At 39.4% G+C, this 14,295-nt stretch overlaps 1 protein-coding gene across 10 annotated transcripts in view; it reads right to left on the bottom strand.

Annotated features, from left to right (window-relative positions):
- Positions 1–14,295, bottom strand: part of ENOX1 (ecto-NOX disulfide-thiol exchanger 1) — a 663,627-nt gene that overhangs the window by 17,898 nt on the left and 631,434 nt on the right. For all 10 annotated transcript variants that reach the window (XM_031958417.1, XM_031958412.1, XM_031958413.1 and 7 more), the window contains one exon: positions 6,710–6,812. In XM_031958417.1, the coding sequence (XP_031814277.1) occupies positions 6,710–6,812 (103 nt within the window). The remainder of the gene's footprint in view (positions 1–6,709; positions 6,813–14,295) is intronic.

The following is a 14,295-nucleotide window of genomic DNA, read 5'->3' as shown; positions in this document are numbered from 1 at the left end:
AGGCTTCAAGGACTCTCAGTCTCCCTGCTGGGTGGATGCTCTTGGGAACGCAGAGGATGCTCTTGGGGATGCAGAGGATGCTCTTGGGGATGCAGAGGATGCTCTGGGGGATGCAGAGGATGCTCTGGGGGAGCTGAGTAATGCAGCGCCAGAGATCAGAGTCAGCATCACAAGCCCAACATGGATGGAGCCTCTCTGGGCTTGGCGAGGCAAGCGCCTGGACGACCGACCCCGGGAGTTCGCTGCCCAAGCTCAGGAGGACTGCCGCAGCCCCTGTATTCTCTATGAGGAGCCAAGGGGACCTCCGTGCCACAGGGAAGCACCACCACAGAGCTCCTTCCGTTCTTATCGGGTAGACAACGAATTTTCTCCTCTGCAAAATTATCTCCTCTCAGAGCCCTTTGGCCTTAGAGCTATGGTTCTGGGGCTGCTCCCACATCCATTGCAAATGACAGAAGGGGGAGAGTAAGCGAATTAGGCAAAGGCTGCTTGATTCCAATTTGGCAGCAGGGAAAGATAAGTGAGTGACTTTGACCTCGTCATTTTTATGTATAAGGTATACAATGGGTATGCACTCACATACTCAAAGCAAAGGGCTTGTTTCCGTGAAACCTGAGCCGTAAGTAAATCTGGTGAGCCTCATTTTCTACCCAGGAAAACTTGTTTTTACAAAGATGAGCAATTTTGAGGATTTGCAAGTAATAAATAATGGTGGCAGCTAGGTGGCTCAGTGATTAAAGTCCTGGGAATAAAGTCTGGAACACCTCAGTTCAAATCTCACCTCAGACACTTACTAGCTGTGTACGTCTGGGCAAGTCACTTAACTCTGCCTCAGTTTACTCATCTGTAAAATGAACTGGAAAAGGAAATAGCCCCCAATTTTGGTATCCTGGCTAAAAAAAAACCCAAAATGGGGTCACAAAGAGTAGGACATAACTGAAAAATGAAGGAACAATAAAATTTTAAAATCATCACTAATAATAGTGAACATAGTAGAACTATAAGATTGTATAAAGGACTTTACACATGTTTTCTGATTTTTATACTCTCAACAACCCTGCAAAGTAGTTATTATTATTTTCATTTTACAAATGAGGTAATTGAAGCAAATAGATGTTAATTGGGTAAATGGATGGAATAAGTGTTTACTAAATACCTAAGTATTTTGTAAATATTATTTCATTTGATCCTCAAATAATGAAGTTGGTTTTATTATTATCCCAACTTTATGGTTGAGAAAACTGAGACAATCAGAGATTTTGTGATCTTCACATTCCTTAACTACTTGGCTATCAAGAATTTAAAGCATCCTATTGTTTAAGAAATTGTCTTTTCAGTCCTGTGGAGCTCTCACGGATGTAGCACTTGTAAGTCAAGGGGAATACCTCCCTATCCTTCCACAGCTACAGTATCAAGCCTTGTTCTAATGCACATTCTGGGTGGTGATTATGCCATATTTAATGTCTTTGGGTGACTGCTGCATAATAGCACTGAACTGCACCAAATAGTGATGTTGCCATCTGAACCAGACACTGGGCACATAAAGACAAATATAGAACAGTCCTTGTCTTCAAAGAGCCCACATTTAAAAATTTCTATTCTATCTCTTGGTGCTTCCTCATCATTAAATATTCTTATACCTACCTCTAACATAATTAATATTTATGTGCTCCTGCAAGGTCAGCCTGGACTGGGGCAGGTCCTGGGGTCACGATTGTGGTACCCCAAGGGTTCTAATTACTCTTAAGAGTATTTTTCAGAAGGAGCATGGTAGGGGAAGAGGCCTTCTCTAGCTCCTACTGGGCCTCTCACCTCTCCAGACTCATGGCAAATGGCCTCCTCCATCCCAAGCAACATTTTGACTTTGGAAGCTCCAGGGATTTGGGGCCCAAGTTATATAACAATGGGATGGTTGGGGAACAATTTTCATTTGGTTCAGAGAAAAAGGCAGGGTACAACAGTATTCTCTTATTGATCCAATTTGTTACGATGGTTAGTTCTTTTGGGAGGCCCCTTGCCTCCTGGATTCTGCTGTCTATCTTTCATTAACATGGATTTAAGTTTATAGGGATCTGAGTTGCTCAGAAAACTTAAATTGTTGGCACATTTTTTTCTGACTAAAGATAATTTGTTTGCAATTGAAAGAATAGGGGGCAATGGAGGACACCAAAGAAAAACTAAATCACAGATCATTCCAGGGTTTTACTTTAATCAACTTCCCAGTAAACATTTTATTAAAGTGATACTGAGCTTAGCTTTCTGGCCCTTGCCCCATTCTTTATATTAAGAAGCTGACAACTGGCTGGGGAAAGGGAATGACTGAAAGGGCTGACAGTGGGAGGCAAAGATCCTGGGAAAAAAAGCAAAGGTTGATGATATTTTAATGTTTGAAGAGTGCTGTTCAACAACTGCCCTGTCCTATTCCCTACTTAATTTTGGCTATTCACAAAAAATCCATATCACCTAAAAAGACTAAGCCAAAACCAGCAATGAGCATTTATTAAGTACCTCTTGTATGCTAGCTGGCAGCAAGGTGGATTCGTAGATAGGGTATTGGATCTTGAGTCAGGAGGACCTGAGTTCAAAAGGAGCTTTAGATATCTATATGATCCTATGAAAGTCATTTAATCCTATTTGCCACAGTTTCCTCATCTGTAAAATGAGTTGGAGAAGGAAATGGCAAAGATGCTAGTGACTTACACAAATAAATAAAAACAAAATATACTCAAATAGATCTGTGATATCATTGATACAGACACTCCTTCCAAAGCTGCAGACTGCACCATATCGATATTTTCCCATTGCCCCATTCCCATTATGATTCTTGTCCATGACTTCCTATGGGTTTGCTGTGGGAGGTGAGAGAGGGGCTGGCCTTCCTTGTTTTGTCCTAACACCACAATGCTACCAAAGAGCACGTGGAGGATCCATTGATTACCCTTGTTTTTGACACATGATCAGCCCATTATTTTTTCAACCACACATTTAGCACGTGATTAATTTGGGGCAGAGATGCTAAACACATACCAGTTAATTTCTTCATAGGCTAGAGCTGAATGATGTGTGTGATGTATGAGTAACGGCAAAGAATAGCAGTGGGATTTTCCTTCCCTAATCTCAGCATATTTCATATTTTAAGTTTAAAAATCATAGAATATAAAATGTGGTTCAGAAATATGGTAATTTTCTAAGGTGAGACCAGCTTGCTCAGAGTGGCTTTGGAAACACTTAACAAATGTAATCCAAGCTTCCCAGCTGGATTTTCTTATAGTGAATGTGTAAGGATGTGGGGGGGGGGGGGAAGGAGTTTTGTCTCAAGTAATGTAAGTAATGCAATCGACTCAATAAAAATATTGATAATGGGGTCAGTAGACTGGATCCTTCTAGGAAGAATTCAGAGGAAATGACTCAAAGGAGGGAGAAAACTAAAGGATCAAAGCCCTCTCTTTACCACAGAGTGGGCTATACTGGACAGAACTACACAGAGTAATGGAGTTTCTTGCAGACCTATTTGTTCCCTAAAGCCCTAATGGGGAAAGTTACCCCTTTGTCCCCCTGAACAGGAAAAAAAACATGTCAAAACTTGACACGTTTTCAAGTATAAGAATAAGCCAGTTATCAACAACATGTGGGTTCACTTTGGGGTTCCTAGAACTGAGAGAAGATCAGCATGTCTTATAAGGTTTGTGCCTGGCATGTTATTACAGCTGTATATCACTGGAGAGAAAAATAATTGGTTTTCCTTGGAGTATCTCTAAGCTGATGTCATATTCAATAACCCTGTAGTTGAAAAATCTATATATGATGGATGAAGTTTGGACTATCTTTTAAATTTAATTCCTTCTGAGCCAGCTTCTTAAAGGCCCGGTGTACCTGTCATTTTGAGGTGTGAGCATGCAGCGCCTTGAAAATGCAACGAGGAGCTACTTTCGCCAGATAACCAAATATGGAAAAGCCATTTGTCTAACATGAACAGTGATCTCATTGCTCACTCTTAACTGTTCAACTGAGGAGCCAATCAAAACTTGGAAGCCTGAGCTCAGGTTCCTGCCAAGACCAGGCTCAGATCAATACTATGGATCACAGGGGAAGGAGAGGCTCTTCCCTTTCTCTGAACTGAGAGTTCTGGGCTTTTTTTTTTTTAAACTTAATTTGTCCTAATAGTTGAATACAGGGATTTAAAACCCCAGGCTCAAATTTCATAGACATTACTCATATTTCCCTAACGAAAAAATTAATAGCTCTAAATAGATTAGTTATCTTTTCTTTTAGAATCGGTGTCCTCATGGACACATGATCTCCAGGAGCCCAGCTTTTAATGTGACCAAGCAGACAGGAAACTGAGATGGAGGCCTGCTCCCTGTAGCCAGGGTTAGGTGCCTTCCCTTCTCATATAACCAGTTTATTTTTATTCTCTAGCCTAGATGCAGGTCTGGGTTTGCAGTGAGAGAATCCTTGTAGATCTAGCCCTGGACTAAGCCATTTTTCAGTCTGAACTTACCCTTCACAAGATCTTAAGCTAATATTACATTCTTATTTATATCTTCAGGAGGCTAGTTTGACTGGAGAGGAAAGCTTAATTAGCCTGGGGTGGAGGCAGTTATTCAGGGGCAAGACACAATGAGGGTCACTGATAAATGTTGCTTTTTTCTAAATGCACATAGTTTAAGAAAGGCAAGATGATGTAATGGATAGAGCTGGTCTCAGTCAGAAAGACTTGGGTATAAATCTCTAGGCAACTCTCTGAGATCACAAGCTGCAGAGAAGGAGGCTGGTCTGCACTGAGTAATTTCCTCACCAGGAAGTTCCTTCTAGTGACAGCATCACAGATCTAGTCCCCATCCCTTATATATTTGAATGCCAGAAAATTCTGCTTACTGTGAAATATGTGCTTTTTGGTGATAAGTCAAATCACATGCATAATAGTGAAGGGAGATGGATAGCATGACACCTTTATGGGCTGATGATAGGAAGAGAAGCAGGTTTGATCTGGAATTCTCTTTTTTGGATGAATACAGCCTGGTTCAGTTAACAATGGGGCACAGTGACTGACAGTACACTAGCTCATTCTATCCCTTCTGTAATTATTTCTTATTCACTTTGTGTGTGTTTTGTGTCTTCTCCTGGTAGAATGTAAGCTCCTGGAGGGCAGGGACTATTTCATTTGTACCCCTAATGTACACGTGTGGCACTTAATAATGCTTAGACAAAAAAAATGAATACTCTTTCTCCAGAACAAATTGTTGCTACTGTCTTCAGGAAATGAAAGGAGAGAACTTTTAAACCTTTGCTGGTGTCCAGATTCTGGTCAGGCGATTTCTGAAAAGGTCATTAATTCTAGGGAGTTTGGGGTCTGCCTCACTGAAGATTTTAGGACATATGCTACATACTTTGTTGCCATTTTTAAACTATATATATATATTTGAAAGTATTAAATCTATATTTTTTTCTAGAATAAAGACCAGACTTGAGAGATGTGTTTTGTAAAAGCTGATGCTGTCAAGGCAAGTGTGCTATTTCCAAGCTAGAGGACCTACGTTTAAATACTGACTCCCTCCTTTCCTAAATAGATGACTTTGGGCAGATGACTTTGAACCTTTCCTCATCTGAAAAGTGGAGAGATTAATATCTCTGGCCCCTACCTACAGGGTTGTTGGGAAGCACAAATGACTTAATGGATTGTGAAGCACTTGGTAAAGCTTAAAAATGATATAAATGCCAGTGATTATTATTTATGATCCTATCAAGTAAATTAGTTTAGCCTTGCAGATTTCATTGCTTTATTAGATTACCAAATAATGTTCAGAAATAGCACAGCAGAAGCCTCATTATTCTGGAATTCACAAACCTGACATTTATAATAATTTAGAATGAGTCAAAGTTTACTTTGGTAATACTGTGAAGAAAAACTTTTCTTACTGAAAACAAGATTTGGGTTGGCTCCAGATGGGGAAGTGTTGGAGCCAACTCCTACTGGGTTCACAAGAGCTGATTGTTAAGTTTTTCAGCGTGAGCACTGCCTTCTTAGAAATCAGCAAATTCTACAAATCAGAACTTATTTATTTTTTTGTTGGTGGTATAGATTTAAGAAAGTAATGGAAAAATATTACTAATTCAGATTAAACTTGAAAAAGCATACCATATGTTTTTGAAGAACTAGTTTGTTAAATATTGAACACAATCCTGGTACCGGTTGACTTAAGAGGAAAAAAAATACAAACAAACCGGTTTTAAGTAGTCAGTAGCCTACATCACTATTTAAAAAATATTCTCATAATATTTTTTTCATTAAATCTGGGTTCAAAGGTCTTTCTGGTAATACTTTGTCATTTTTTTTTTACTATATGTATTTGAAACTACTAAACCTATATTTTTTCTAGAATAAAGGTGAGACTTTACTTCCCCTGAAAAAGAAAACTGAGAGTTAGCACCCTACTCCTAAACCTGTTGTGGAATATATTCTATTAACCAGCTGTCTGACCTCAGCCAAATCGTTTAACCTTCATGTACTTTCATTTCTTTGCACTAAAAGGGGTTTAGGGGGCAGCCTAGAGATGCTTTCTGGCTCTAATATTCCATAATTCTAGCCCCAAATATGGACATTTCCCTGGCTGTGTCTCAGGCTTTTGTGGCTGTGAATTGAAGGGTATCTTCATCCGGGCCTGTACCTGTATTCTTACAAGATGTGAGCAAGGTAGAACTGCCTTACCAATCAATAGTGCCTCCTTCTCCGACTTTAAGCCTTGAGTCCGTTTCTCGGTATTATTCTCTCTGTCTTGGTTGACCAGCGCCACAGTCAGCACATTGATTTCCTTTTAAGAAGCAAAAACAAAAAATATGTTCATGTGATTTCTTACATTTTGATCAGAAATGGTCTTTTCTTTTAAGTGCTATAAAAGAGGTTTTTCATTTGCTTTTATTTAAAGCTGAGGACCAACTATTTTTGAATAAATACTCTATTTCCTGAACAACTGAGAGGAAATTCTTCTGAGTTCTGAAAGCCAGTTTGTGTCCAGCAGTTCCCACCTCACAGAATAACCCTCTGTCCAAGCGCCAAATTTGTCATTAGTTATTTCTAACTTTGTTCATGTTCTGATTAAACTCTGTTAGCAAAAACCATATTTAAATGGGGCCAGTGTTACTTTTAGCACCAGTGTTATTTTGAGTATGAATGGAAACTTTTCTGGCAAACCATGTTGCAGACTGATTTACAATACTAGTAACTTGGGAGAGGGAGAAAGAATATGTGTGAGTGTTTGTGTGTGAATGTGTATGGAAATAGGGGCTGTTTGGAAACCAAAGTAATGGGAAGCTTTGATATAATTGTTGTTTTTGTGGTAGAAGTCAAGTGTGGAAAGATCCTTGGACACTACTGCAGAAGGTAGATAAAGACAAGTTTGGGAAATTCTTTTCTTCTGGAAACTAAAAATGAAGAATTTGTACAACAAGCCAGTAACATATTAAATCATCAAGACCGAACTATTCTAGTTCTTTTTAAAGGCACTCGTGGTTTAAAAAAAAGAAAGAAAGAAAGAAAGAAAAGAATTTAACTCATGTCCTCCCAAACCTTTTCAATTTCACCTTGAGTGCAATGGCTTTCAGACAAAATATAAATTAATTGAATTAGCTTTATGGATAAACAGAACAATTCTATCTTTGTGGGGCTATAATAATGATAATAATAATAATAGATGATATTTATTAAAGTTTGTAAAGCATTCTGTACATATTATTTCATCTTATCCTTATGACAATCCAGCATTATCCTCCCCATTTTGTAGAACAGAAACTGAAAGTGAGAAAGATTAAATGACTTGATGGAGCTCACCTAATGAGGCAGGATTTGAAATCATATTTTCCTGACTTGAAGTCCTGTACATTAAGTATTATCTACCATATAATCATGCTAACAAGTATCATCCAATAGAAAATAGAAGGTTCTCAGCTACGCCCAGAGAAAGAACTCTGGGAGATGATTAAAAACCATTACATTGAATTCCCAGTCCCTATATTTATGCCCACCTGCATTTTTTATTTCCTTCACAGGCTAATTGTACAATCTTTTTGTACAGCAAAATAATGGTTTGGTCATGTATACTTATTGTGTATCTAATTTATATTTTAATATATTTAACATCTACTGCCATCCAGGGGAGGGGATAGGGGGAAAGAGGGGAAAAATTGGAACAAGAGGTTTGGCAATTGTCAATGCTGTAAAGTTACCCATGCATATAACCTGTAAATAAAAGGCCATTAAAATAAAAAAAAAATTAAAAAAAAAAAAGAAAATAGAAGGTTCTACAAAGCAAAGCTTCTTAAACTGTGGATGGTGATCCCATGTGGAAACAAATAACTGAATTCAGGAGTCATGAAAATTTGGCAACAGTAAAAGGTTTCTGGATGCTCCATATTCTGCAGCATCAAATATTCCAGCAAGATTTAATTCTTTATGTAAAAAAAATAAGCACATCTATCTCATTAATATGCAAATTTGTTTTCATCTTTAATAAATGGTAAAATTATATGTAGAACAAAGAATTGTTTTGGGTTTATTCTTTACGATTTATTATTATAATCATATACTAATACCATATCATAAATCATATGATACTAATATATCAAAATATCATATCTTAAAATCACATCATAATAAATTCTTTATGATTTATTATCAGTAAATGTTTGATTTGTATACCTTTTTTATATACCCATATACATGGAGTTACATAAATATTTATTGGATGAAAAAAGGTCTTGAGTGGAAAAAATTTAAGACTACCTGCCATAAAGAACATGATTCAATATTAGAGTGAAAGGACATGGTCCAAAGTAACAGATTAAGGAAAAATAAAAACAGGAGATTAGGAACCCAGCAGAGCAGTAGAGAAACCAGTAGATTTTGGGGGAAGGTACAGGGACGGGATAATTTAATGGAAGGCGGAAAAAGTAGAAGAGCAGTTTCTTCTGGAGCTGTAATCAACGGGAAAGACTGAGATTTAGAATATGGAAAGGAAATGAAGGACTTGAAAAATATTGAAGGATCAGTTGTGGGCAATTACAAGGATCAGAGGTATCGTGGAAGGTTTGTTAAGTTACAGAGAATAAACCAAGATTAAATCAGCAGTGAGAGTGAAGGAGTTTTAGAGTGGGAAGGATAGTTTAACACACAAAAGAGGAAATAATTTGACTTATGGATATCAATGGAGGACTGAGATTAATTGAGGGACAAGTACTGGTAGGGAACATGGGTTCATTGGGCATTAAATCAATGTTTTTGGTGGATTTAGACTTATTAGTTAAAGACCATTAAGGGACAGGGGTGGCTAAAGCCGGTTCCAGTCATGAGTGAACTATGACCACCGGCAGTGCCTTCAAGGGACCCATCAGTAATCAGAATTGACAAGTCACATGGCAAAGCACTTAAAAACACAGAACAGACACAAGTTTATGTGGATCAGAACAGAACATTTTGTATAGAAGGAGCCCGGGGAAAGGACTCATTTCCTTTGGGATGAGACAGCATATGGTGATTCCTGATTATGCTGTCTCAATTAGAGCTTGAGAAAGATTGGGAGTTCATTCTCTCTCCCTGAGCTAGTGGGGGTCAGACAGCCTGCAGAGCTCCATCAATAACAGGCTCTCCAGAATGGTTAGGAACCGCTAATACCCAGGGGAAACAGACCCAGATTTCTGTGCCTAGGAAGGGAGGAATCGAAAGATAAAGCCAAGAGAGGATGGTGGCTTTTCGGTGGTCCCATAACAAAAGAAATTTTGGAAGGGAGGGGGCCCTATCAAATGCAAGATTGTATTGATCAAGAGAAACATAAATCAACTCTAGGACCAAGTATGGTTAATATTTTCAGGGCAAACAGATATATTTATATCCTGGATAATAAGTGATGACATCAGAATTATCATTTTGTGTTGCATAGGGAAGAGGTACAAAGAGTGGGTAAAGGCCTGGGGGCCACTAAGGAGTGCAGAATAACCGATTAATTAAAGGGAAGTAGAGAGACTGAGCCATCCATGCTTTTAAGGAACAATAGGAAATGGCACCAGCCAATGATGCTGAGCCCAATCAAGTGGGTTCTTGCCACATGTCTCCAAGACAGAATCAAAAAATCAATCAATAAACATTTATTAAGTGCCCACTATATGCCAGGTACTTTGCTAAGCCCTGGAAACCAAAGGAAAGAAAATGTCTCAGCAGAAGAAAGGCCAAGTGAATTTTATTGATTCACTCTTGAATGATGGTCCTGAAAGTAAGGGATGCGCTCCAACTGTTTATTGCCCACCTGGGGAAAAAGAGAAAGCAAGGTGGGGTGAGTGGAGGTGAAGAAAAATAGAAAGGAGCTAGAACCATAACTTCTCAATCAATAAGCTGAAGGCTTCTTTTCTTTGGAAACAACTCTTGAGACTGACTGACAAGGGTAGTTTATGTTCTGGCCATTCATTCGCCACCATGGACCACTAATAGTGGTCTAGGTTAACAACCTGTGTAGCTCTGAAGGAAGCAGGAGCCGCAGTGCTTAGCGGCCGAAGGACAGAGAGATTTCTCTCTCATGCAGTATGTGGTGTTCCACTGAACCCTGAATTTATAGGGCAGAACTCAAAAGGGGGTGGAAGGAAAGACAAGGTCCGGGCTAAAACCTGTATCAGGGCAATGTGACGTAAGCCTCTTGCTGCTCTAGGGACAAAACATGGGCTCAAACAATCAATCAAATATTTAGGAAGTGCCTACTATGGACCAGGGGCTGTCTGGCACTGAGATACACGGAGGAAAATGAAACCTTACCTACTTAAAGAGAGTGTATAAAATAGCTATAATATCAACCCAGAATACTTCTTGAGGGAAAGTCTTAAGTCATACTTAGGAGAATGAAGTGTATTCCAGTTGTGAGGGATGGGCAAGGTGAAATCATATGGTGTTGTGGGTAAAAACGTATGATCTGGTTAGACTAGTCGTGTGGGGATGGGAGCATAGATAGAAAGATTTGAGGCAGATTATGGAAGATTTTAAATGTCAAATAGAAGATATAATATAGTACATATGTATATAATTACATATATATCACATATTATATAACATATATTACATCACATCTATCATGATATTATATGTTACATTATATATATGATATGGTACATATAATACAGTATAACATACAGAAATAATATAGTATAATGTAGATATAATAGAGAGTCTCTAGAATGTTTTGAACAAACCTGTTCTTTAAAAAATCACTTTGGCAGCTGAGTGGAGGTTGGATTGGAGAAGGGAGAGTTAAGACAGAAAGTCCAATGGAGAAATTAATGCAGCATTCCAAGAAAGAAGTGATTGAAACTGAATTAAGGAGGGGGATGATCTTGGAAGTAATAAGGAAGAGATAGATACAAGCAGTATTATGGAGGAAGAATTGGTAAAACTTAGCAATTAATTGGATAGGTGGAGTGATGGAAACAGGAAGTTAATGAAGTGAGCAGAAAGATGATACTTCCTCAGCAGAAATTGGGAAATTTGGAAAATGAGTAGGGTTGAGAGGAAAAAATGATTTCAGTTTTGGACATGTTGAAGTGTGAGATGCCCAAGGAATATCCAGCTTGAAACATCCACCTAGGCAACTAGTGAAAGGGGAAAACCACACCTGTTTTTGTCCTTGCTTGATTTAGCTATATAACTGTATGCTAATATAACTTCATTTTGCAATAAATAAATTCAACAATTCTTTTCTTAGAAGTGACCCTTCCATCTATATCCAGTTGAGATCTCTCATTTTGATTATGTTCTTTCTGCATCTAATAGTATTTCCTTTGGTTCTTAGGCGATATTTCATTGAATGTGTTTGGATACCATGCTGTATTAGTTTATTTTATTTTAAAAAATAAAAAAAATTTCAAAACAGACATTAGATAAAAATCTTATCACCCTTATGGCCATTTTTTGTTCTCCTTGTCTGCTCTCGGTGGTTCCCATTCTCTGCCCTGGCCCTCTCCTCCTCAGTTTGCTGCTTCAACCACTTTTCTCAGCTGCTTTAATATGGGTGGAGCTGCCCTTTTGGCAACAGCTTCAAGACTAGGGACTCTGAAGCCAGATTTTTCCATCATGGTAGCTCCCACAGCTTTGGCTGGTCTTTTTTGCCTCTCATGAAGTAGATTTTGCAGTGCACCCCCCCTCCACAGCTGGCCCTGCTTTTTCCCAGCAGACTGTCCAAATTCAACATATACTGGCATGTAAATCAGCACGGTGATGTTGCACAGCCTTCTGGATGATGCTGTCGAGTTCTTCCTGAAGGTCTTGGACAAGACTGGAAGGAGGAAAGAGACTGATAGCTTAGCCACAGGTAGAGATGCAGAACATCTCAACAGCATCCAGTCCATGACATCCTTAATGGTTTTCGGTTGGAGGAAGAGCCTCTGGGAGTAATGGGAATGAGTGGGCAGATGTCCACGGCTCATCCTGACCATGGGGCTGTACGGACCCTAAAAGGGAAGTGCAGACAAGTGGCTGCTTTTCCCCGACTACCTCAGGCTGAGAGGGCCACGCTGGAGGAGGTGCTGACTTGGAGCTGGGGCCGACTGCAATCCCTGCATCTCAATCTGAGTAAGGGTCATGCTGGTTAAAACAGAGCTTTCAGCTTCCAGGCCAAAGGCCGTCCAAACACGGGACAGCACGACTCTATACAGCGACGGGGACAAGTCCCTTAGACTTCCAAGTTCCACTTCCCTTCCGTGGGCTATGGACACTGTACGGACAGCAGCTGCTCCTCCATATAAATGGATTTCTTCCACAGAGTGCTCTGAGGCAGAGCTGGTCTTTAAGTAGCTGAATTTTACCAATTGTGGTCTCTTTATTAAGGGGCAGTAACGATGATGGGCGATGTGGGCGGCTGGGTTTCTATCTCGCTCTGGGGTCACTCCTTCATCTCCCATTCCTGAGTCGCTAACACAAAGGCCTCATTAAGCTTTCTGAATATCCCATAAGCCCACAGCTTTAGAAATCCATCATAAAGTCTACCTTTCGCAGTCCAGGATCTCTGGAGACATGGTGGACTTTCCCATTTTTGGTAGGGACAACATGAAATACTATTGATCTACCTTCTGGGCACCAGTTGGATGGGAATTTTAAGTCGCTGGTTTTACAGGGATCACCCTTATAAGTCAGAATAGGGAACATCTGCTTTATGTGTCTGAGGAAAAAATGAGAAGGGATCATCCCCGTGAGTGGCCAGGCCACACCCAGCTGATGTGCTTCTTTCCTCGGGTAGAATCTGTCTAAGACTTTCCTGACCTGGCCTTTGTGGAGCGGTTCGGGCTCAGGCCGGTGAGCTGTGGGACACAGAACCAGTACTTGAGTCTGGGAGCTGCCTGAGGACCAGGATGAGGAGGTTCAAGCCCCAAGAGTAGCCCTGCCCAATGCCCAAGATTCCGGCTTGCACAGAATGCAGCAGGAACAGGACAAAATTATGGATACCCCACTGTATTCATTTAATTTTTATAATGTGTAAAAGTGTCTCATGCATAATATACCTTCACTGAATTGAAGTAATATGTTAGCTTTGATGTTTTCTGATAAAGTTGAGAATAAATACAATGAAATTCTAGGATGCGACTTAGGTGAAAGGCAGCTCACTGGATAGAATGCTGTCATTCTATCAGGAAGTCTCATCTTCCTGAGCTCAAATATTTCCTCAGCCATTTACTAGCTGTGTGACTCTGGACATGTCACTTGACCTCGCTTGCCTCAGTTTCCTCATCTGTTAAATGAGCTGGAGAAGGAAAAGGCAACTCCAGTATTTTTGCCAGGAAAATACCCAATGGGGTCTGAAGAGTCCATGACCCAACAACAGCAGCAATCACCACCACAACAATATGAGGGGGCTTTTGCTAAGGAGTTTAGCCTAACAGTTCTTCCTTATCTATATTACCTTTGCTTTCCGTAAATCACAGAGATACTATTTATCTCTGTGATCTGGAAACTTTTTTGGAGGAAAATTCATCTGAATACAATACAGTCTTATCAATATACTAAAATCAAGACAACTGTCATCATTAGCCATTGCTATAACTACTACAAAACGCTATCTAAACACCAGCAACTTTCTTCTGCCACTCACATATTTCTATTTATACCAAACCTTGATCTAAATTATCTACTGGGTATTATTGTCATCTGAGCTCCATCATTCCTAATCAAGCTGAATTCAGAAGTTGAATTTTACAAAGTTGACAAATCAAAGCTGTTTTTAATCTGAAAATCCCCTGCTTTAACTACCCAAGGAACAGGAAATAATTATT

This window comes from Sarcophilus harrisii, chromosome 3 (assembly GCF_902635505.1).
Source record: "Sarcophilus harrisii chromosome 3, mSarHar1.11, whole genome shotgun sequence".
Taxonomy (NCBI): Eukaryota; Metazoa; Chordata; class Mammalia; order Dasyuromorphia; family Dasyuridae; genus Sarcophilus; species Sarcophilus harrisii.
The sequence above is the reverse complement of the archived record's forward strand: the minus strand, read 5'-3'. Positions and strand labels throughout refer to the sequence as shown.